The sequence below is a fragment of the Abrus precatorius genome, unplaced genomic scaffold, assembly GCF_003935025.1.
Source record: "Abrus precatorius isolate BTA unplaced genomic scaffold, Abrus_2018 Scaffold6, whole genome shotgun sequence".
In the NCBI taxonomy this organism is placed as follows: Eukaryota; Viridiplantae; Streptophyta; class Magnoliopsida; order Fabales; family Fabaceae; genus Abrus; species Abrus precatorius.
Window position 1 is genome coordinate 8,353,807 of NW_020874406.1, and position 23,220 is coordinate 8,377,026.

At 31.5% G+C, this 23,220-nt stretch overlaps 2 protein-coding genes across 2 annotated transcripts; both read right to left on the reverse strand.

Moving 5' to 3' along the window:
- Positions 1-6,222: 6,222 nt before the first annotated feature.
- Positions 6,223-7,968, reverse strand: LOC113869782 (2-oxoglutarate-dependent dioxygenase DAO-like). Its single transcript, XM_027506254.1, has 3 exons — positions 7,587-7,968; positions 6,876-7,191; positions 6,223-6,674 (listed from the first exon to the last, which is right to left on the reverse strand). Exons 1-3 carry the CDS (start codon positions 7,919-7,921, stop codon positions 6,396-6,398), a joined length of 930 nt encoding a protein of 309 aa, XP_027362055.1. The 5' UTR covers positions 7,922-7,968; the 3' UTR covers positions 6,223-6,395.
- A 2,448-nt stretch (positions 7,969-10,416) lies between these two features.
- LOC113868480 (kinesin-like protein KIN-14I) lies at positions 10,417-19,739 on the reverse strand. Its single transcript, XM_027504094.1, has 24 exons — positions 19,603-19,739; positions 18,917-19,138; positions 18,390-18,462; positions 18,051-18,182; positions 17,733-17,971; positions 17,301-17,628; positions 16,002-16,101; positions 15,737-15,918; positions 15,508-15,623; positions 15,302-15,404; positions 14,890-15,042; positions 14,646-14,792; positions 14,327-14,527; positions 13,714-13,878; positions 13,521-13,625; positions 13,289-13,429; positions 13,000-13,194; positions 12,760-12,886; positions 12,449-12,651; positions 12,132-12,314; positions 11,803-11,898; positions 11,421-11,618; positions 10,995-11,266; positions 10,417-10,609 (listed from the first exon to the last, which is right to left on the reverse strand). The coding sequence occupies exons 2-24, from the start codon at positions 19,072-19,074 to the stop codon at positions 10,417-10,419; spliced, it is 3,810 nt and encodes a 1,269-aa protein (XP_027359895.1). The 5' UTR covers positions 19,075-19,138; positions 19,603-19,739.
- Positions 19,740-23,220: the final 3,481 nt, after the last annotated feature.

The following is a 23,220-nucleotide window of genomic DNA, read 5'->3' on the forward strand; positions in this document are numbered from 1 at the left end:
TTTTGCTGAATATTGTGTTGTGGCTAAGTTAGTGGGTAGAAAATTGATTGAGAAATGTAATATGGGCCATGTGCTGTAATGTGTGAACATCATGTGTGTTGACCCGAACTTGATGTATGTGGATTATATGTAAATATGGTGTAATATAGATGAATATTGGCTATGTGCCGTGTAATGTGAAATGAATGTGGGCCTAGTGCCGTGTATTTGAATGCAATGTGGACTGTGTGCCGTGTGTAAGCATGATTATTGCATGCGTGAATGAAATATGTGTGAATGAGTGTGTTAGCACTGTTGTAATGTGTTGTGAATGGTTCAGCGATACACTGGAGTGTGGGAGATGAGGACGGTAGAAATATCTTGAGGAAGAAGGAGTGATAGTGACACCGGAGTGCGAAACAGGTGCACCATGGGCCACACACTCTCTTTCTGACTAGACCTCTGACCATTACCTTTGTTGAGCGACCCGTGACTGCCCACGTGGTATCCGTGAGGCGGGGGTAACTGGCGACCATTCATGGTGTAAATCTGTGATCACAATGCTGCAGTGAATGTAACTGGCGTGCATATGCATGGGTTTATGAATTATACTTATAGATGTGAAATGCTGCTGGTGATTGTGTTTGTTTAATGTATTGGAATGTTCTAGAGGTGAGACTCTACGTTTATTGTGTGTTTTTGGGTAGTGTAGATTACTCACCCTTACATTCATTTTTCAAGTAATCAAGACGATCAGCACCGAGCTTAGTGAAAGGACGGATGGACTGCTATAGGACTTAGAATTTATTTTGAAAACGTTGTAATTGAACTAGTCTTATAGCAGTGATTTGATATTAACTTATAACCCTTCACTTATTTCAAAATCTTTTATGAAAATTTGGTTATCCGATTTGCGAAATTATTATTTAATTGAAGTTAAATTTAAGGTGCTACAAAACAAATCCTGTCACTAAAGCCAATACTAAACCTTTGGTGATTCTATCAGAAGTCCAACCAGATAAAAGCTTAAATCCTCATCACAAGCATAGGAAGTTCTCAACTGGCAGATTAAGAACTCTCTAGCCCAGAATAATTTGCTAAAGAAGATATACAGAAAGATTGATCAAATTATTGATTCTGTCAATCAATCTGATGAGAGACTCTAGTGGTTATTTGAAAAGCTTGAAAAGTACTATAAAGAATCTCAGAAGCAAATAGCTAAGCTTGAACTAGAACTTTCAAAGTTAACAGAAGAAAGAGCTTTCTTAACTGGAGAATACTACAAAAGAGACAAGGTGATTAGAAAATTAAAAGAGCATTTCCAAGAAATAGATCAACTCATCTCTGCTAAACAGTAACATTGAGAATATGAGTTAAATCCTTTTCTAGTACCACCACTGGTACCTCCTAGCTACTTATCTCCTTTTAATCCATCTTTCTTTTATTCCAGAGAAAATTTACTGCTCCTTCTTTCTCTCTCCTTTCAGCATATAGACCTAAACCAGTGTCTATTCCCAAAAGTTCAAAAGGAAAAGGAAAGATGAGTATCTCTTCTTCTGATACTGTTGCCAAGACAACAAATTTGAGTTCATCTTCAGATGATTCATTTCCACCTCCAAAAAGGTTGTCAAAACCTAGTGAAGAAAAAATGTCTTTCCAAGGTTCTCTTTCTATAAGAAAAGATGACTACACAAGTGAGTCAGAACATTCTTCAACCTCAAAAAAATGAGTATTCAATCTCATTAGAAGAATCTTCTGATACTTCTAAAAAAGAAATCCTTACAAATGATCTAGCCAATCTTAACTTTGATTCGCAAAGTGATTCAAATCTTTCTGAAGATTCACTAGAAATAATCTCTACTGAAACATTAGAGCAAAATCTTACTGATATTACTGGAATCATGATGACTAATACTATGGAATCTAGTAACCCTAGAGGCTCATTCTATGATTCTCCAAAAGAAGATGAAGAAGAAGAAAAAAGAGGAAAGAAAGGAAACAAACTCAATTGAGGTCCCTATTTCATTCTTGATGATGTTTCCTTTCAATACTGGAGAAAAATATTACTTGATTTGGAGCCTGGCTAGACATCAAATTCATGAGAACAGATGTAGATCCTTATAAAGTGGTTGAAGAGTTTTGTTGCAAAATGACAGGAACTCTAAAAGAATGGTACCACAATCTTGAAAGAGTAAAGTAAGATCAATTTCACCAACTCCTTGACACATGTTCAGTCCTTGGAGCTATTTACCAAGAATTTGTGAGAGATATGGATCTCTAAGATAAAAAAAAGTAAGGTAAAATTACTTTGAAATGAAATGTTCTCTAAAAAAAAGTCATCTAAATAAACACCATAAAAGGATGGTAGAAAGCTTTTACCTACTTAATCGATACAATGATACTAGACTTAAGAACACTTATGTTGCCTCACTTCCACAAGAGTTGCAGTCAAAAATTCATAAAATGATAGTCTCTCAAGGAAGAGATTTAACTGATATGAGTCTAAGTCAAATTCATCAAATGAAGAAGTCCTCGACAAACTATGCAGACAACACTTATTTTTCACTGATATGATGAACCGGAGATCAAAATTCTCAAAAGTCTGCAAGAAGAATTTCACCTAAAAACTGGATGTAAAGATAAGAAATGTGTCTTTTCCTTCAAGAAAAAGAAGCTAAAAATATTTTTTGGGAAAAAGAAGAAAAAAATGAAGTTTTTAAAAAAAAAAAGGAAAAAAAATAAGAGTACTAGATGTCTTATTTGTGGGGAAAAAAGGCCATTTTGCTAATAAATGCCCAAATAAAGACTTAAAGGCACAAAATCTGATCAATTCTCTATATCCAATTGAAGGAAATATTGAATCAGAATACTTAAAACATGAAGAAGCAAATAAGAACATAGTCTTTGCCTTACAAGACTCCTCTGATGATTATTAAAAAAAACAGATAAAGAAACTAAATATATGGATACATGTGCTAAGGTCCAAGTTCTCTCTTCTAAATTTGCAACTCCTGTAAAAGCTATTGCCTATATGGATACCGAAACTCAAAAAACAATGATGAATCCAGATATTCTTTCCAAAGAAGTCTAGATGAAAAACTCATCCTTTTTTGTAGCAGCTGATGAAAAAATCTTCAAAACTGATCTAATCTCGAAAAAGTCCATTGGAATCAAATTTTTTTCTAGATTGTATAGTCTGGATGAGAGTCATAGGAAGTCATCTTCCTAACAAAGATATCCTTCTCGAGATGGATGCTTATTGTGCTGTTGAGAAACTTCAGATTCTACCCAATGGTATAAAATTCAAGAGAAGTTTCAAGCCTTACACTGATGAATTAAGGCTATACTCCCTAGAACACTATGCAGAAGGATATGATGAGATAAAAGCAAAACTCCAACAATTATGTGCAGATGGACATGAAAATTTTGTTCATCCCAATCCTCTCTGGAACAACATGAATTCTTCATATAGCTTCCTTTCAAGCTAAATGAAGATATCAATCCGACTAAAGCAACACATCTAGGTATGAGTCTCAATGATCTCCAACTTGCTAGACAAGAGTGCATTGAACTATTAAGACAAGGATTGATAGAGCCAAACAAATTTGAGTGGGCATGTCAAGTATTTTATGTGAAAAATGATCTGAGAAGCTAAGGAGAAAACAGAGGTTAGTAATTGATTACAAACCTTTAAACTATTTTTTCAAAGATGATAAATTTTTTATTCCTAAGACTGCCTCTTTTTATATCCTCATAAAAGAAACCATGATTTTTTCAAAGTTTGATTTAAAATCTAGTTTCTGGCAACTTAGTGTTGACTCAGCTGATAGATATAAAACTGCTTTCTGCATCCCCAATGCTCAATACCAATGGAAAGTTCTTCCATTTGATCTTAAGGTTGCACCTTTTTTATTGCAAAAAGCAATGACAAGAATCTTTGAACCTATTCTTGACAGTATTTTCATTTACATTGATGATGTTCTTCTATTTTCAAAAGATGAAGAATCTCATAAGATATTGTTAAACAAATTCTTTGAGCTTGCTAATACTTATGGGATTATGCTATCAGAAAAGAAGATTCATTTAGCCCAGACCCAAATAGACTTTTTGAGAATGTATGTTTTTTAGGAAAATTATCATCCTTAACCTCACATTGCAAAAAAATTACTTAATTTTCTTGATAAAAACTTCTCTATAAAGCAGATTCAATAATTCTTAGAGATTTTGAATTATATTAGGGCTTTCATTCCTAGTGCTACTAAATACACCAGCCCATTATCAAAACTTTTAAGGAAAAATCCTCCACATGGGGTTCAGAACAAATTGAAACAGTTCTTCATTTAAAAAAGATAGCTCAAAATCCTTCACCATTGAAAATTCCTAAAGAAGGAAAGAGGATTTTGCAAACTGATGCTAGTGATCATTATTAGGAAGCTGTCTTATTCGAAGAGATTGATGATAAAAAAAGGTTTACTGTGGACATGCTAGTGGACAATTCAAAGAATTTGAGAAGCATTATCATACAACTTATAAAGAAGCTCTTACGGCCAAATATGGAATTCAAAAAATTGATTTCCATTTGAGAGGACATAATTTTGAGGTACAAATGGATAATTCTTCTTTTCCTACTCTGGTTGAATTCAAAAACAAAATGCCTCCAGATCCACAGATCTTCTCGTTACAAAATTGGTTTTTTATATATAATTTCTCTGTCAAACACATTCAAGGAAAAAAGAATGTGATTCCAGATCTATTAACCAGACCAATGAAGCCTATCTCAATAATTACTTCTGCACAAATCTATCCTTTAATTTTTCTTCTCAATAATGCAAAAGCCAGCACCAGCCATCTCCGGCATCACATGTTTCCTCCAGACTTCAGAATTGATGATTTTATTACCCTAGAATATATAAAAGATTTCGCCAGAAATCATATGTTTCATTATCTGGCCCTCTCTTTGCACAATCATGGAATCAAACCAAAACCATCATGGTTTCATCCAGATGCTCCTTATCTAAATATCTTTACTTTATTAATAGAGATTCCCATGACTGAAGAAGATCTTTGGTACTTATGGTGTGTTTCTCTATTATTCCATTGTCCTATAGTCTTCCCAACATTCAAGATGTTTGAGTTTCTCAATAATTTTCAGACTGACTCCTCTCTGTTATGGAAGTTATTATCCTAGTTCCAACCTATTTCCTCTTGGAAAAAATATAAACAACTTGAAATGGAAAGAGTATGCCTACGGAAAGAAACAAGTTTACCACCCGCGGAGTTTTCAAGAAACGTAACAGTGGTAATTATTCATAGACCATATTTTGAACACCCAACTTCCAAATTACTCTATACCCAGAATCAAGTCAGATTTTGGAACACGTATAGATGTATAAAATATGTTTTTGATCTAGAAAGACCATCTTTCCACAAGGCTGACTTAATCACTCATCTCCATGTCATCAATGGAGCTTAAGAATACATGACCAAAGTAAATTCCATTTGTACGAATCTAAAACTAATGGATATTATTTGTCCTCCAGATCCTGATGATGATAACATCTAGAACCAAATTCAACAAATAATACCACCTCTTACTTCTTCAGGCCTTACTTTTGAAAATTAGGAAAGAGAAGGACAAGTCATTCCATGAGATGAAGCTGATATCATCACAAGTAGACATAATGATGGATTCTCAAGATCCTTGTGACTCTATAATAGATCAAGATGGATGAAAATTTATAATAATTCAAATCTCTCTCCAAGTCATGAACCTATACACAAAGATTAAAGAATCTCTAAAACAGCAATTTTATGTAATAAAGTATCTTTATACTTTTGCTTTCAGTTTATTTTATCTGAATAATTGTACTAAGGCTTGTATTGTTTGCTTAAAGTGTCTTTAAAAAAGATATCGAAATCTTATTCGATATAATCTTGTTGTAAAAAGCTTTACTCTTTTTCCTCTATAAATAGAGAAGAGCATTTGTGTATAAGGCAGAAAGTGATCAATAAAAGTCCTTTTGTTTATATAACACTATGTATTCTTTCTAAGTTTCTTTCTGAAAGCTTTATTAATAATGGTTATCCTCTAATTTCTTATTAGAAATAAATATGCTTTACACTTGCCTTGTAATGAGAATCCTGTGTATTAGAAAAGTTCTTGGTTATGATTCAATTGCTTATGGTCCTCCTTTGATTTGTCAAATAAGCGAGTATAAGAAAAATGTATAAGAGGTTTTGCTAAGGTATCAAAAAGGACCGATGGTTCATATCTTTGCTATGATATTGGAAGCTCTCCGCTAGTAATGGTAATACAATTTAAGATAATTTTCAATTCTTTAATCAGCATTATGAAAACAATCGTTGACAAGACACGATCTTTAATATTGCATAATGTTGACTTTATTCTTATAATTTCATTTTCCATTGCCCATTGATTCCCCCGTCATAGTTCCTACGCGAAATAGCTGAAGGGCTTGACCAGAGTGCATCTTGTTGGAGACTCTAGCCTTTCTATAATCTTCATAAACAAAAGGTTGATGAAGACGTGGATGATCATGGCTCACCAATTCTGCTGGAGCCTCAACATTCCCATTCCTTGGTCCTAACATAAATGTAGCAATTGATAAACGCTTCCTTGCTTCCTTGCATATTACACGGTGCTCCACATTGCGAAACCTTCCGTTACTCCATACCTTAATTCAATTACATTCCACATTATAAGAAGATTGTATCAGTTTAATCACATTTTTAATGCTCTGTGTGTAATTTCACTCATTCTAATTTCAAATCTCTGTACACCATTTTGTGTATGTTTTTTTTCTAATATGTGCTCAATGATACATGTAATGTGATTTAGTTGAAGGGAAGGTGATGACTTATTGGTAAAGACTTACATGGCCAATGTCACCAAGATTGACAAGGAGGGTGGTAGGTAATGGAGGGACAGGTACAAAGGAGCCAGAAATGTGCATGACTTCAAGACCACCAACATTTTCATCATCTTGAAGAACTGTTAGGAAGCTTGAATCTGTGTGAATTTGAACTCCAGAGGACCCTACAGCTTCTGGGGTGAAGTGATAATTGTTAATTCTGAATTGGCATATCCAATCCTCAAAATCAGCATCCACTACGCCCACAGATTCAGCCATCTTTTGTCCTATTTTCACTGTTAAACCATGAATTGCTTGGCCATATGCTTCCACTATTTGCCTGCACGGAATCAATCAAAATCATCCGTACATCAAAACCATGAATTGCTTGGCCATATACTTCCATTATTGATCTACATTTTGTTTGTCACCGGCCATTCTATTTCTAGTCAGATTAATAACATGATTTTTTTTAATTGTTATGTTATTTTACCAGTGTTGGCTACACAAATTTACAGTTAAATTGTTACACCAATTTAAACAAATCGAAGTCAAATCCAAGCATGACATGTATTACAGATCCGACAACCACATGGGTATAAATAAAACACTAAATTGAGCAATAGCTTTACAATTCTCAAGCTTTTCTTTTGCACAAGTGTTAAACAAATCTAACCAATTAAAAGCACTAAAAAATTCCAAAATGGAAGAGAGGGATCTAGGGAATAATCAAACCTCTGGTGGGGTGAGACATCAAGTTGAGAGCAGAAATTGTTCATAGCTTGAGAGGAACAAAAATCATAGATGGACAAGGCCTCATAGAGAGGGTTGACTGCACTTGGTGCCATGTAACCACTTCCAGCAATCACTGCTGAGTTGCAATTTTTCATCTCCGTAGGACGATCGAACAAAGCTGCAATCACCTCCTTCATATCCGCCATGAGGGTTGTGGAAATAGAGTGGTTGATGATCCTAAAGCAACCCCATTTTTCACATGCCTCTCTTAGCTTCTTGCTTTCATCTGGGTCTGAAATCTTCTCTAGATCAATCACTGGAATAGTCCCTTCCATCGTTCTCTGTCTCTATTACCTTTGTTTCTGTGGATATGGGCAAGGATGAATTCACAAAAGATGCACTCAATTCATAGCTTCGTTTAATTAAGTAATTCACATCTGCAAACATTTTATTATTTGTAATTAATTCCTATAAAATATTTTAAGATTTAGTCTTAACTTAAGAAATTAAAAACAGTAAAAAATTAGGAATTGTATTCTAATACAAATTTTTATAAAAATTAAGTTCAATTATGGAAATATCAAACAATTAATTAAACTTTTTTTTAATTATAAGTTTTTTGTTATACTTTTTTTATTATATTCGTTATTGATTATGTTATTTTAGATTTGACTATCTTGATTCATTGCTTTTGGATAGGACTAGGGTGGGCAGTGGTGGGTGCATCTTTGTTTTACTTTAAGCTCGTGATCCTGAAATTGGACACATGCAACACGTGCCAGATAAAATAATTGTAGAATTAGTGATTTATTTTTAAAAAATAAATATTTTTTAATTTTTAAGATATTAAAAAAATTATACTGTTAATTTAAAGAAAATATACAATATTTTTTAAATTTATTTATGAGTATCATAACAAGTAATTTTGATTAATCTAATTACTTGAACAAATATTATGTGTAGGTTTTCAAAATGAAGAAACAAATTCAATCATCGATCATATTCATGCAAAAGTAAAAATGTTTCGTTTTTCGCAGTCAGGAGTTCAAAAGCAAACCCCATGTCTCCAATTTATCTATTTTGGAGGCTCTCTCCATATCAAAATTATTTTAACTAATTTTCGTCTGCATGGTATTATTTTCTTAACACATTCTTTTTAATTATAAAAATTTAAATAAAGGAATTATGTTTGATGAAAGAAGTTATCCAGAGATAAAAATATAATTAAATTTTAAAATTATAAGCAAGTTAAATGATCATTTACTATTTTGGTCTTGGAGAAAATGTTGTTATAAAGTTAATGTTAGGCTCTGTTTGCATGAGAAGTAAAACAGAGAAAAAATAAATAGGAAAAAAAAAAGAATTAGGAGGATGAAATAAAAAAGTTGATATTTAAATATATTAAAATAAGAAAAAAATGATACAAGCATTTATTTCACTTAAAATAATTAAAGTATATTAAAAATATTTATAAAAAATTAAAATTATTTTTATTTTTTAAAAATATTTTATTATTAAAAAATTATTTTACTTTTTATGGCATCAAAAGAAATGATTTTTTTTTAATTTTCTTTCCTTGCTCCTATTTTCGTACCATGCAAACATATCAGTATGTTTTGTTTGATTGTGTGAAAAGAAGAAAAGAAAGAAGTAGAAAAGAAAAAATAAGCGAGAAGAAAAATATTATTTTTAATGGAGCCCACTTTAAAATAAAATTCTCCCAAATTGGAGAGAAATCAGTCAGTTTTGGTGTTTTTTTTATCATTTTTTAAAATTAAATAATATTAATATAATTTAAAATTTTTTAAAATAAATCATTGATTAAGAAATATATGATAATAAAAATTTTATTTTTTATGATTATTTTTAATATAATATATTTATTTCTTTTCACTTTCTCTTTTACTTATCTAAATAAGTGAAAATAATTTCTTTTATTTTTTTTCTTATTTCAATACATCTTTTTCACTTTAATTTTAATCTATATTTTTTATCTTATTATTATTTTCTTCTTCTTTTTATCATTATTTCACCTGTCATACAAACACGTCATAATGTATTGTCATTATTTATATTTACCTATATTCATCAATTCATAAAAGCCTTAACCAAAATAATAACAAAAGAAAAAAAAAACACCGCAATTCAAATTCTAGTGCTAAGCCTTTTAAAAAAAATTATAATATAAAGCCAGTTGTTGTTAGTATTACAAAGCAAGGAGTATAATTCTTACCTTTAACGTGATTTTTTATTCATCCATACAAGCGATTTTTTTTTTTTTTTTTTTATTTTAATGTATTCAACTAAATATTTTTACTTAATTTTTACTCTATTTCTCAGCTTATTTCTTTCTTTTCTATTTAACCTTTTATCCAAACAAAGTCTAAGATTTAATTTTGCTTATATGATTACAAAATAAAAATCAAATTTCTCTGTGAACAAAGTAAAAGAAAATAAAGGTGTATCAATCATTTTTAAAATTATTAAATACTATAAGACACTTTAAATTCAAATTAACAACAAATCCATCCTTACTTTTCACTTTACCTATTTACTCATGTTAAGAGTAATTAAATTCATAAAATGACATGGTAACTTTTTTTTTTTAACAAGAATCATATTTAGGCAGCATAATGTATATATTTATATGTGACTTGAGTTAAAAGATTTAAAATATATATATACATGATTCAACTATACATCTTGAATCCCTCTGAAATAAATTACAACCTATAAAGCCTGTGTGATCTTGTAAAGTGGAAACAGATCACACAGCATTCCAAAAACTAAGATACATCAAATGGGCAATGGCCATTGCAGCTTAGAGTTACTACATTGAATGACGGCCATCACTCCTCTCTTTTGTTGGTCTTTCTTCTTTGATTTCTTCCAAATCCTCATCTTCCCCTCTCCTACCTGCTTGCTCCTTCCAATATGCAACCAATTTCTTTAGTCTAGCTATCTCTTTAGAAGAAACATTTTTGCTTGGATCATTCACAATTGATCTCACTCTCGATGCATACCTAAATTAGCATAAAAATATTAAGATTATTACAGCATAAGAGAACATTAGGAGCTGTTTTGTTTAGAAACTATTTTTCTGTTTTCATTTCATGTTTTAAGTTTTAATTACAAAATTGCTACCTTGTTTTCATTTTGTTTTCAAAGATTTAAAGGAAACAGGAAAAAAGTTATTTTCAGTGTTTCCTAAATAAATATTTAAAAACAAATAATAAAATGAAAACAAGATGTAAGTTTTGTAATTAAAAGTGAAAATAAAAGATGAAAATAGAAAATATTTTCTAAAATCAAACAACTCCTTAACAAAATATAAGTATAAAACTCTTAAAGATTTGAAAGTAAACTTTTTAAAGTTCAATAAAAGAAAAAAGAGATAAAAAAACATACATTAGGGAGTTATGTGTCTCATCCAAGCTTGATTCTGCTGGAGATATATTCACAAACATAAGAGTTTTGGCATTACCCCCAAGTGAATCACTCATCAACATAGTTAACTTATGATTTCTATAAGGTATGTGTTGACCACCAGAAGACAAAGCACTAATAACATCTCCTAGTGCTGATAATGATTTGTTGATACTTTGAGCTTCTTTAAGTAGACTACCGGTAGAGCCTGACTTTTTTATTCTTTCTGAGCCAGCAAGGTCCACAAAACTTAACTGTATGATAAATCCAATATAAAGAGTAACATCCACATTGCCTTCAGTTCATACAATATTTGTTTCAAATTCTTACACTAAAGGAATATGGTGTACTAACATATATTTATACTATTTTAAAGGGCAAAAGACAAATATACACAAATAATAATACCTTTCCTCTGGCAGTTGATTGGCTTTGAAGGTTGGTACTTTCAACTACAATTGATAGTATAAGATGAGACCTAGAGCTTTCTTCATTCATCTGTGTTCCTGACGTATGTCGCCGCTCAGATCCCCTCTGTATTATGCTATTTAACTCCTCCACAGTAGAAATTGACATAATTGTGACGTTTTCTACTGCTACCATTCCCTAAAATAAGACTAATAAAACAGTTACAATTTGGAATAGCAATCCATGAAAACAGAACTATGCAATTCTACAACTTTGGAAAAACTTTAAATATTTGTAAGACATCCAATTTTAAATGCTACCCATTCAAGAGCAAAATATCTAGAAATGGAAATTTACATTCACAAAATAATAGAACAATCACCTTTGAATCCTTCTTAATATCCAATTTCAATCGCTTTGCATTCTTAGGTAACAAAAGATCTACAAGTGTATCTTGATATAACTCCAACATGTATGCCTGCATCATTGGACAAAAGAAGTCTCCATCAGACAACAAACAGACTTCTGCAAAGTTCGTATGATCTATTTTGGTTAAGTTACTCAATATTAGCCACATTTAAAGACTAAAAAGAAAATTAATAATATAAACAGTTACCTGTGAAAATATATGTACATTCAATGGATTTAATGATATCACATTTATCAAATGCAGAGATAAATATTCATTAATCACCAAGTTGCAATTGTTACCTTCAAGGAGAAAGAATACTTGTTACTATCTCTCCTTAAAATTCTAAAAAGTTCTGCAGTAGCACGTGGGGTAAGCCCAGGATTGTTTTCAGATCCATAGATTGTAAATGTCTTCCCAGAGCCAGTTTGACCGTAGGCAAATATGCAAACATTATAACCATCCACAGCAGATTGCACTAAGTACTGTATTGTAAATGTCCAAAAGAAAAACATTAGCAATGATTTAGAAGTATAAAAAATGTTAGATCTATTTCAATATATATATTATCTAACGTAAGAAACAATTGTGATCTTTAATTTGTTATACTAAAACTTGCCCTTGTATCCTCAAATACATCTTCTTGAGTGGCATCACCATCAAACACGCGGTCATATATGTGTTGTTTTGGTTTATCATCTTTCCACGGATGTTCAACTGTAAACTCGTCCACAGCAGTAAGAACATCTCTTTCTTTGTCTGCAATCTCTTTTTCACTAAGAGGTCTTGACCGACAATAAACTCTTATCTTGCCTTTCATGTCTGAAATTAAGAACCAAATACCAATGTTGTTATTATGTTAGTTATATATGCAAAATGCACGTTCACATATACAAAATAATTCTTGTATAAATACTTTCTATCTACCACCTTCTATGGTATTAAAATATCGCTTCCTGAGAACCTGCTCTTCTTTATAAAGCACTTCCAATTCAGCTAGTTGAGCCCCTTGCATCTTCAATATGGTGGCTGTTTGTTCGTTCTTTCTATCAATGTCCTATATAAAGCAAATAGAAATTTTAAAAAGTACATATTTTTCAAATTAACACATAAAGTGAATATACATAGCATGCTGATGCTTATATTGAAGATAACAAAGAGAATCAAAACCTCTTTCATTTCTCTCAATTCTTCTAGTTCTTTTAAATTGTTCTTCAATGCACCCAATTCAGAGTCCTTGACTGAAAGTGTAGACTCAGCCACAACTAACTCTTGTCTAAACACATCCAGTTTTCTTTCAAGGTCATACACCTGAGAATTTAGAGCTTTGCGTTCTTGCTCAAGTTTCCCTTGAAGAGAACTAACCTGCATTACGCCCACCACCATCACATTGATTGAACATCATCTTAAAAATTATGGATTTTAATGTCAAATGCCGAGATTCATTATTCTACGTTACCTCTTCAGCATTCTTCTTCTCAAGCCCAGATAGCTTCTGCTCCAAAATCAACTTTTCACTTCTCAAGCTTTTGATAGTCTCTTCAGCAACAAGCAGCTCATCTTTACAAAGTTTCAGGTCATCTTCAAGTTTTTGTGACACCTTAGGCATCAACCAAAGTCAACAAGTGAAAACTCTATACTAATTAGGAAGCAAGGAACAAATGAATAGCCGGATTCAAAAAACATCTTACTTGGTTATTCTCTTGAGCGGGTTCCCTTTTGGTAGCATTCTCAATCACCAGATTACTCAATTTGGCCATCTTTGCTTCCAGGTTTCTTTTCTCAAGAATTTTAGCCTAGTAGATTGCATAATCTTAAGATGGCTCAATAATGCAAAGATTAAAATAAGACTGATTCCATAAATTTATGAGTTGAGACCTATACCTGAAGTGCCTTATCTTTTTCATCGCATAAGGTGCTAAGCCTGTCACGATCATTTGTAATGTCCTCAATAATCTGCTTATCAGCTTTTAAAGATTTTTTTAAGCCCTCTAATTCTTGTAGCATTTCCTGTTCTCGTTTCTGCTTCTCATGCAATTTTTCCAGCATCTATTCAACATGATTTAAAAATATTACAATAAAATAATGAGAAATATGTATTTTACACCCAAACAGTAAAAGGGTGGTCCAGTGCATGGTGTTCGGTTCAAGTAATTTTGAAGAAATTTAAGCCGAAACAAACATGGTACCCATATCAAAAAGATTGCTGCATCTAACAAATCATGCCCACGTACAATTTCAAGAAAGAACAGGTCTTTCTCTACAAAAAATAGAACTAGTACAAAACTCAACTTTGAGCCTAGAGGCTCTCGAGTCTAAAACCAAATTAGTATGAGCAATATTCACTCTTCTCAGGGAAGCAAATAAGCCCTACAGGATTCTTTTATTATCCAATAACTCATAAAAAATGACCTTCATGTTTAATGGTTCAATTTGGAGTTTATTTTCTTATGTCCTAAGTAACACACAATAAAATACACTAGAAGCTTAGACTTACTTGATCAGCGTTGCTTTGAGACTCTTCAACAAGTTTTGATAAATCTTGAACACGTTTTTCATATAATTCCAAATTAGGAGGCCTAAAATTGTTAGAAATGTCTTCACTCAAAGAACTTCCCATAGTAGATCGTGCCTTGGAATAGCGACGCAGCATTACGTCATTTATATGTGTCTGAAGAGCTACACAAATTTCTTCTCCCTTTAAAGGATAAAATGTCAATGACATAAATAACTCCAAAGTGATAAAGATATTAATAAAGTCCAAAGGACGAAATTAAGAACCTGGAAGAGTAAAATGTTCATGAAGACGTTAGTACCTGCTTTGTTTCAAACTGGAATATGTGAAGAACACCTGCAACTCGCATTTTGAAAAATACTGCAGTATTACTGCTTCCAAATTGCATTATGTCTCTCAACTCTGCTGAGTGCATATATTCCTTGGGAACAGGGCGGAAAAAATGGACCTGTGAATAATTTTAGAAAAACATTATATTAAAAGCACGTTTAAAAAAACTGAAGCTTTAAACCTTACAATATATTGTAATCATTTGTTAGTCTTACCCCTCTCTTGTTGATTCCCAATATTATTCGTCCAGGCAAGAGTCCAATAGGATCATCGATTTTGCGTACATTGAAGAAAACAGAAAACCCATAAGGAAGTGTTCTCAATATATGCAGAAATTGCTGTCTTGCATCATCTTTTGTCACATGCTCCTGGAAAAAAAACAAAATATTAAATCAGATAAGGAATAAAATCAGCAGCATATTTAGGTATACTTAAAGCAGAGATTGATTTCCATGATTAAACTGATACACAAGTGGAAAATGACTATTTATTAGATGCACAATGAAGGGTTTGAAATAAAAAAAATAACACAAGCTACAAAAAGATGAAATTACTCATTTATCACTGATCAAAGGTTAAAGAAAAATAATCAAATAGGCTTAGGTTCTTAGTATCCCATTTCCATACCAATGAATGATAGCAAGAAAGAATGTCCAACTCCCATTCCCGTTTTGCTCGAGTCATTGCAATTTGTCTAGGTAGAAATCGCTCCAGAAATGAATTCCAGTCACTGATCAATGCAGAAATCTCAGTCAGTTGAAGTCACAAGAGAATAGAAGATGCTAAACACTATTGGAAGATAGTTAATGACATGAACATTGAAAATCGCTTACGCGCATGATTCAGGTCTTCTAACAAATCCAATTTCAGCCAAGATTTGCAGTGCAGAAAGTTGTGCAGCATCATCTCTTCCAATAGGATAATTACCCAAAATATAATCATGCTGCAACTGTAACAACACATCCACAACCCAACATATTAATATCTTGAAGGCAATTGCAATTTTATTCAATAACTAGGCATGCTCTTGTTCATTTAGAGAACAGAAATACGTAGGCATACTTGTACATAGGACAACTGTAAAAACATTGGATCCGTCACAGCTTCATCTGATTCACGAAATAACTTTTTCTTGAATATTAATTTACAGTGCAAAATTTCTCCCTTGCTTCGATCTTTCACAGCCTTAAATTCCGCAAGGAGATCCCCGATATATTTATTATCATCTAACCCAATGTACTCCTCTGAGTAACAATAAAAGAGCGGTTAGACTATGATCTTGGCTAGTTTAATAATATTAACAAGCATGGAGAGGAAAAAGACATGCCATTCCCAGAATCAGGTGATTTGGCGCCAGTAACAACTTTATGACATTCAAACAGGCTAAAGCTAGAGTATGTTGACAGTTTAATGATCCCTGCAAGTTCCTGAAGCAAATGTAAGTTAATTGGTGAATACAATGATTTAAGCATGATAGAGTAAACACAATTGATTGAGGTATCAAGAATCAAGAAATTCAGACAGATAGGAAAAAAAAATGACTGTCTAAGACAGCAAAGCAGTAGTGTGGTTAAGTGATAATCATAAATAGTGGATGCTACTACAAACAAAATTTTCTTCTTACTAGTGGTATATGAAACAAAGTTCACCAAGTATCCGTATATTAAGGACTAAAAATCATTCTTTCAATCATATATTAGTAAATGCAGCCATATTAGTTCTATGAACTAAACAATCCCAAAAAGAAAGCAAATTTGCAAATTTAGTTGATTTTTTATTAATTCTTTACACTAAAAGTAAAAATGACATCTTGATCACCACAGGAAGTCATGCATTCATAACACCTAATTTTCCCAAAAGACTAATCAAATGATATTTTTAGGGCCATGTTCAAACCTTACTGCAACTTAGCCATTTAAGAACACAATGATCACCACTAGAATTTACTTCTGTTTACTTCATTGAAAGAGAAGAAATGCTATTTGTTGAGAGAGAAAATATTGAATCCGTGTGTTTTAGGGCACAGCAGAGTTATTCAAATTTATAGGGAAGAGTATATAATTACAAAACACATAGTTACTATATTTACAAGATTCTAATAGATTCTAACACTATTTATTGTTATTAAATACCAAACCCAAAGAAAGTCTTGTACAAGTAAGTCCTACAAGTAGTAACCATTAGCATACATCTTTTGTGCATCTTATTGAATATTAACCTTGAAAAACATCTATCAAAAAACTAAATTGCTGGGCTGAATCCTTAGTATAAAACCAAGAGAAAAAAATTGAAATATTTATCTCATGCTCTTCTATTACCTTAGTGAAACTTGAAAGTTGAGTGGTAACATGAAGCATTTAAACCTAGTAATCCAGCAAAATTGATGTCCTTTTGCAGGCTGCCTTGCAATCTGATTTTGCTAGTACTAGATTTTGAGCAACTACAAGCCTTAATTCCAACAAAGAATGAAATTGGATGCAAATATAATTCCTAGCATAGTATTTGTCATTTTTTTAACCTATTTCAATTCTTACTCTTCCATATATTTCTATGTACATTTGCACCAATAAGAAATGTTTTCTACTGAGGAGATATATCATATATGCATACAAGGGTTTCGAAGTACCTCAACAGCATCAGCAACTGTTGTTGACATGTCATATGTAATTTCTTCAAATGTTTCATCTAGGAAGAACACTATCGTAGTAAGCTTTCTGCCAGTCAACAGTGCTTCAATCTCGACAGGCCCAGGTATTATATGCCTAGGACCAGCCTTGACAGAGCGCTTCAAAGCATTTAACGTATTTAATGCAAGGGCTTGGATCTCAGGATCAGTAGCCACACCATGTGCCACATTATGAACATACTCTGACAGATATCCTCCAATGTCCTTACTAGGAGGCATGGACGAAGCAAATAAATACATTAGCTCCCATGCTTTAAGCAAGTATTCCCTGTTTTTTTGGCCATGAATGATATTAAATACTAGCATAAATACAACTTCAATGGACAAAGTCCAGGAAAATATCAAGCATGATAATTAAAAAAATTTACATGCCTCTCAGGGTTGTTTCTAGTTTGTTTTGATATCTGGACAAAAAGTTCATCCCGGAGTTCTGAACGCTTCAAACTTTGCTTATATAGTTTACCTACAAGCTCAACTCGTTCTTCTAAGCTTATTGGAGTTACACGATCAGATGAATCAACTCCAATATATTTCAAAATCATTTGAAATAATTTAGTTGCCCGGCTTGCCAAGTCACCATTCAGCTTAAGCAATGACGTTGGTATTGGATCCTGCACGAATTTGTGAGTTAGCTTTTCATGTGTTAAAAAAAATTAGCCATGTATTATGGAAATTTTAGTGTTTGATTACCTTTTGAAAACAAAGCATGTCCTCAAATGTAAATTTCTCTCGAACTTGGGGGCCCACAGATCTTTTAGTAAAAAATCCACGTTTTCCAGCAGATTGAATTTGTTTTTGCATCAATTTTAAGAATCCTTCCACCTATGACAAATGACATTAAGGAAAAGTTGATGATAGCAAATGATCATGCACATAATTAAAGCAATAAACTAAAAACTACCATCGATGCAAGAACTTACACAAAAACCATTGAGACACAAATTACTAGGGAAGCAACACAATTCAAGAAAACTATATCTATAGAAAGATTTATATATATATATATATATATATATATATATATCCAACCTGGAATCTATCAATCAAGGGTACAGCTCCTGCAAGTTCCGCTGGAATAGCCATTGATAGTGTTGTTGGTGTGCTGCAATATACAAACAAAATACAAAGTTACAAACTAAAGAGGGTTGCATATGGGTAAACAGAAAATTCATTCTCACTTTGTCATTAACATACAAAGTACTGCCAATTAAGAACAGAACGCAAGAATCAAGTTTGACTGCATCTAGGAAAATGTGATAACAGCTTTCCTAGAGGTGTACCGTACAAGTTTCAAATGCAGTATGCGACCAACTCTTGCAGAGATGAAATGAGAATAGTATAGAAAAAGGTATTGGTTCATACGTAAAATTTGCTAACATAATTTAGAAATTTTGCCTTTCTCTAGTATTTCACTTCAGAGCTCAATATTTGCTAACATTAACATCACAAATTAGAAGATGTTTATTTCCTACCAAAAACGGATTATTAAACAATAGAATATAAATAATTATTTGAATAAATTTCAACAAACATTCAAAAGAAAAGATGATACTCACGGTGGTGCAAAATTAGAGCCATCACTGTCATAGTCATCACCATTGCTAACAGACGCATAGTTGTGTACTGGGGTAGCCTCATTGCCATTGCTAGAACCAAAGGAAGATCTATTTGTCCTCACACTTTGGGCACCGGATGGTGGCACATCAATGGTCATTTTGCTTGCCAATGAACAAAAACTATTCAAAGTATCAAACTTTGCTCATCTTCAAGCTTCTCCACTGCATGATAAAAACTGAAAAATAAGTCAAAATTACATTACACACCATTTAAGCTCATATTACACAGAAATAAAATCAGAAAAGAAATGTATACGTGCAAGTGAAAAACTTTCCTATGAATTGCAATCTACAATCCATCCAACCCACCAACAAACACCAACACAACAAAGTAACAAACCATTAAAGCACCAAAAATGCATTAAAAAAATGGGTAGTCATGAAATGTTTATATATATATATTAAAAAAATGCAGAAAATAATGAAGGGGAAAGATAGACAAAACCAGGAACCGAAATGCTTCAACATTAAACAAGTAAGTACAAGATTGGAAAAAGTTAGAGGCCTGCGCATTTCCAAGTACTTCAGTTCTACTACCCATATATTCACCCCAAACACAATAAATAAACAATGGAACATGCTCGGAAACAGAGGATCTAAAACAAAACAAGGAAGGAAAATCCGACCTTTGTTACAACAATGAGACTATATGAGATGTCTTGTGTACGTGTGTGTGAGAGAGAGATCTGGGGTGAAGTCAATGAGAGTGGATTTGGTCACAAATGAGAGAAAGGAAAGTTTTTTTATTTGAGACCGAAGCCGGTACTGGTGAACAAAGGCTAGTGAGCGAGAGAGAGAGAGAGAGAGAATGTCACGAGAACGCTATTAAACACCAAGGCTTTTTGGGAACTAAAACCACTTTCTCCTTTCTTCTTCTTCACTCAATAAACAACAAGGTTGACATCAAGAAAACACAGACACAATGGAGGAGATCAGACACATACACATGATACATACATACCCATCTTCGTATCATTTGACATTAACTATACCATCAACTTTTACATAAAAATTAAGTGAAATATTATAAGTATTTTTTTATGCTGTTCTCTTGTCTCTGATAACATGTATAATAAAAGTTCACAGTTAAAGTAAACATATTAATATTCACATCATTTTAAAAAATTATTATTATTAGTTATTTATCGAGCTAAAGTTAATAAAATTCTAAAAGAAATACTCTGATGAAATTGTTAAATATATACTAATAAAAAATTTGTTTTTAATCCTAAATTGATCATATGAATAAAACTTTAATATTTTTTTTATTTTAGAAGAATATGTATTTATATTATTATATGGGTATGCCGTCTGACAATATAGAAACGATGAATAGTGAATTTGAACAGGGCAGGGTGGGTCCCACATGCTTTGTGAAAATTTTGTCCCTGTCTGTCTCCGGCGGGAAGAGGCCACCCAAAATTTGTGCCGATTCCTCTCTCACTTTCCATTTTCCAGCACAAAGGTGTATGGGTCCCACCTAATATTTAAATTTATTCAAACTAACTTGTAAGTGCACCAATGGTTTATTATAGTGTCACATGTGATAAAAATTTTCTCATTTTTATTTTTCAGTGGTAGAATTTAAAAGTTTGAGTTCTTATTGCTTTTTGCGAATTTTATTAAAATTTTAATAGAAAAATATTTTTAAAAATTATTTTTATTAGAGAATAGTACAATTCTTCTTCTTAGTTCGTGATTAAACAACATTTTTTCAGCGTGAAATACTCTTGTTGGTGATTATAATGATTCTTATAGAGAATTAATTTTAAATTCAAGAGCTATTTACAAGAATCACAAGTAAAGATGTTCTAATATATTATTTTTTAATAATTTAAGGTAAAATTAATCACACAAAAATAAATTAAAATTATCGATTTCACCTACTATACATTGAAGCTAAAACACTGCATTGAAGTTAAAGTAGAGTAATAAATGTTAAATGTAAACCTTCCCAAATAATGTTTGTCAATGGAATTTTTTTTCCTACCTTTCTTCAAATTACATTTGGACTTGCGTAAATAGGGTTAAATTTATTATTTGAAATTTTGATAAAAATTTATTTATGTATAGAATTATTAAAATTTTAACCATTAATTTTTTAATTAATTGTTGTTCTTTATTTTGTCCTTGGAGAATAGCTCGTTTCTACTTTTACCAACACTTCACTTGTAGTAGCAGTACCTTTCCAATTATATTTTGTTAAATTAAAATGGTTTCTTCGACTCTTACTTTTGAGTTATTTTTTAGTACTACAATTATTTTTTTTCTCTTAGGAATTATCTTATTGATAATTATCCTATTTATGTTTTCCAAGTTTATTAAGTTTTGACCAATATGCTTTAAATGGCAACCACAATCTAACTGTCCCGAATGCTTTATTTTTTCCAGCTTTCACAACATATTCATCAGAGTATTTAAAATATAATTATATTTGGTTAAACCATCCCATTCACTCCAGTAATGTTCATTTTATTTCTCTTAATATATAGAGATATTAAGAGATAAAGATAAAATTAAAAATAATAATTAAATTAAAATAAAAAACAATAAGCTGTGTTTTCTTAATTTTAAAACAACACACAGTTTAAAATAAAATATTTTAAAATAACATTATGATAATTATTAAAAAAATAACTTAATTATTAACTTTAGGGTTATTTGAGTGTTTAGAAAGAGATAAATGATGGAAATATCTTTTTAAATTCTGTTATAAAGTCACCAAAAAACATTTTTAAAAAATAGATTAGTTGAAATACTTATGGCCATTTTTTATTCTAAAATTTGTGGCTTTTGATTGTGTGTTTTAAAATTACAAAAGTAATGAATTTGCAAATAAGGAAGTTGTAACTTGTAAGGAAGATATTTGCAATTTTTTAATTAAGAAGAATGTAAGTATAATTATTGCTAATTTTAACGGAGGTTGGTATAATTTATCCCATTTGATCTATATGATCCATTAAATAGAGAATAAATCCAGATTATTTTATAATATAACCAATAATTCACTAAATAATAAAAGCATGTTAAATCATATTATTAATGTTCCTCATTTTATATGAATATAAGCCATTTACTGAATCTAAGTGCGTGTGTTCATGAAAAAATTGTTTTCCGAGAAACACGCACTTAATGATTGTGGTGTTAGAGAATTTAAGATAAGTCTTCTTTGCAATGTCAACTTGTCTACAAATGGTGCTTTATAATAATAATTAATGATACATAACTATATAGATGTCCACATTTGTGTACGTAAACAATTAACAAAATAAAATGGACCCTTTCAGAGTTAAGAGTCTAAATCATATACCAATAAATATATATATATATATATATATATATATATATATATATATATGTATGCATATGTTATCTTAATGGCCAAAGTTGCACCCTCTCCATCTGTCGATTGTGCCGGCTAAGGCCTGTAGAATGTAGAAAAATTGAAAGACAAGTGTTTCTAGAGATTGCAAAGGGATAAGGAAACAATGGGTTCAATTAATGTGTAGTTATATGATTCACGAGAATGGCCACTGAATGAATATTTCATACCCACTTTGAGTTACATTATGCAACTGCAAACAGCTACGTCCTTGTTTTCATTTCTGCATAAAACTGTGAAAACTTACTAGAAGCCAACGTTAGGAGTTACCCTACACCCAACAACCAGAACAGTGCAAAGCTAGAAGAGTCTCTCGGCAATAAAGATGAGCATGAGAAAGTTGAGGAGCAATGATCTTTACTTATCAATTCAGTGGTCCAAATTGCAATAAAAGTGTAAAATAAATTGGGTGTCTTTGAAAACATTAAAAATCATGTAAACTTGGGTTCAAAGTAAAAACTTTAATTAATAGAGTTGAAGTATAGGTTTGTTACTAATTATTGGGAATCAAAACAAGCTATGAGTTTGGTCAAATGATGGAAAATAATTGGTTTAGGTGAACTTTTGGCAACAACTTAAAGAAAAACATTTGAAATAGTTATAAATTATTTAAAGAAAGGATGATAATTAATTAATTAATAAAATTTAACATCTTTTGCGCAAATTAAAGGTCTGGTTTGCTCCATACTTTGTTTACTAGAAACTTATCAGATTTAGAGAATGAAATGAGTAATGAAAAAAAAAAACTTGAATTGCTAAAACTTCAGGTAATCATAAACTTTATCTACAGCTAAATTAGTTTTTCTTGTAGGGTCTTGAGTTTAGGTTGGAAATTCTCAGCCATGATTGTAGTATTATGCAT

What these genes read in the sequence shown, in the direction of transcription:
- LOC113869782 (XM_027506254.1), bottom strand. Translation starts at nt 7,921, where the DNA reads ATGGAAGGGACTATTCCAGTGATTGATCTAGAGAAGATTTCAGACCCA. An exon ending in GATGTCTCACCCCACCAGAG is followed by an intron (nt 7,192 to 7,586) that starts GTTTGATTATTC and finishes GATTCCGTGCAG; the next exon opens with GCAAATAGTGGAAGCATATG. An exon ending in ATCTTGGTGACATTGGCCAT is followed by an intron (nt 6,675 to 6,875) that starts GTAAGTCTTTAC and finishes AATTGAATTAAG; the next exon opens with GTATGGAGTAACGGAAGGTT.
- LOC113868480 (XM_027504094.1), bottom strand. Translation starts at nt 19,074, where the DNA reads ATGACCATTGATGTGCCACCATCCGGTGCCCAAAGTGTGAGGACAAAT. An exon ending in TACAGTTGTCCTATGTACAA is followed by an intron (nt 15,624 to 15,736) that starts GTATGCCTACGT and finishes GTGTTGTTACAG; the next exon opens with TTGCAGCATGATTATATTTT. An exon ending in AGAAGAAGAATGCTGAAGAG is followed by an intron (nt 13,195 to 13,288) that starts GTAACGTAGAAT and finishes GGCGTAATGCAG; the next exon opens with GTTAGTTCTCTTCAAGGGAA.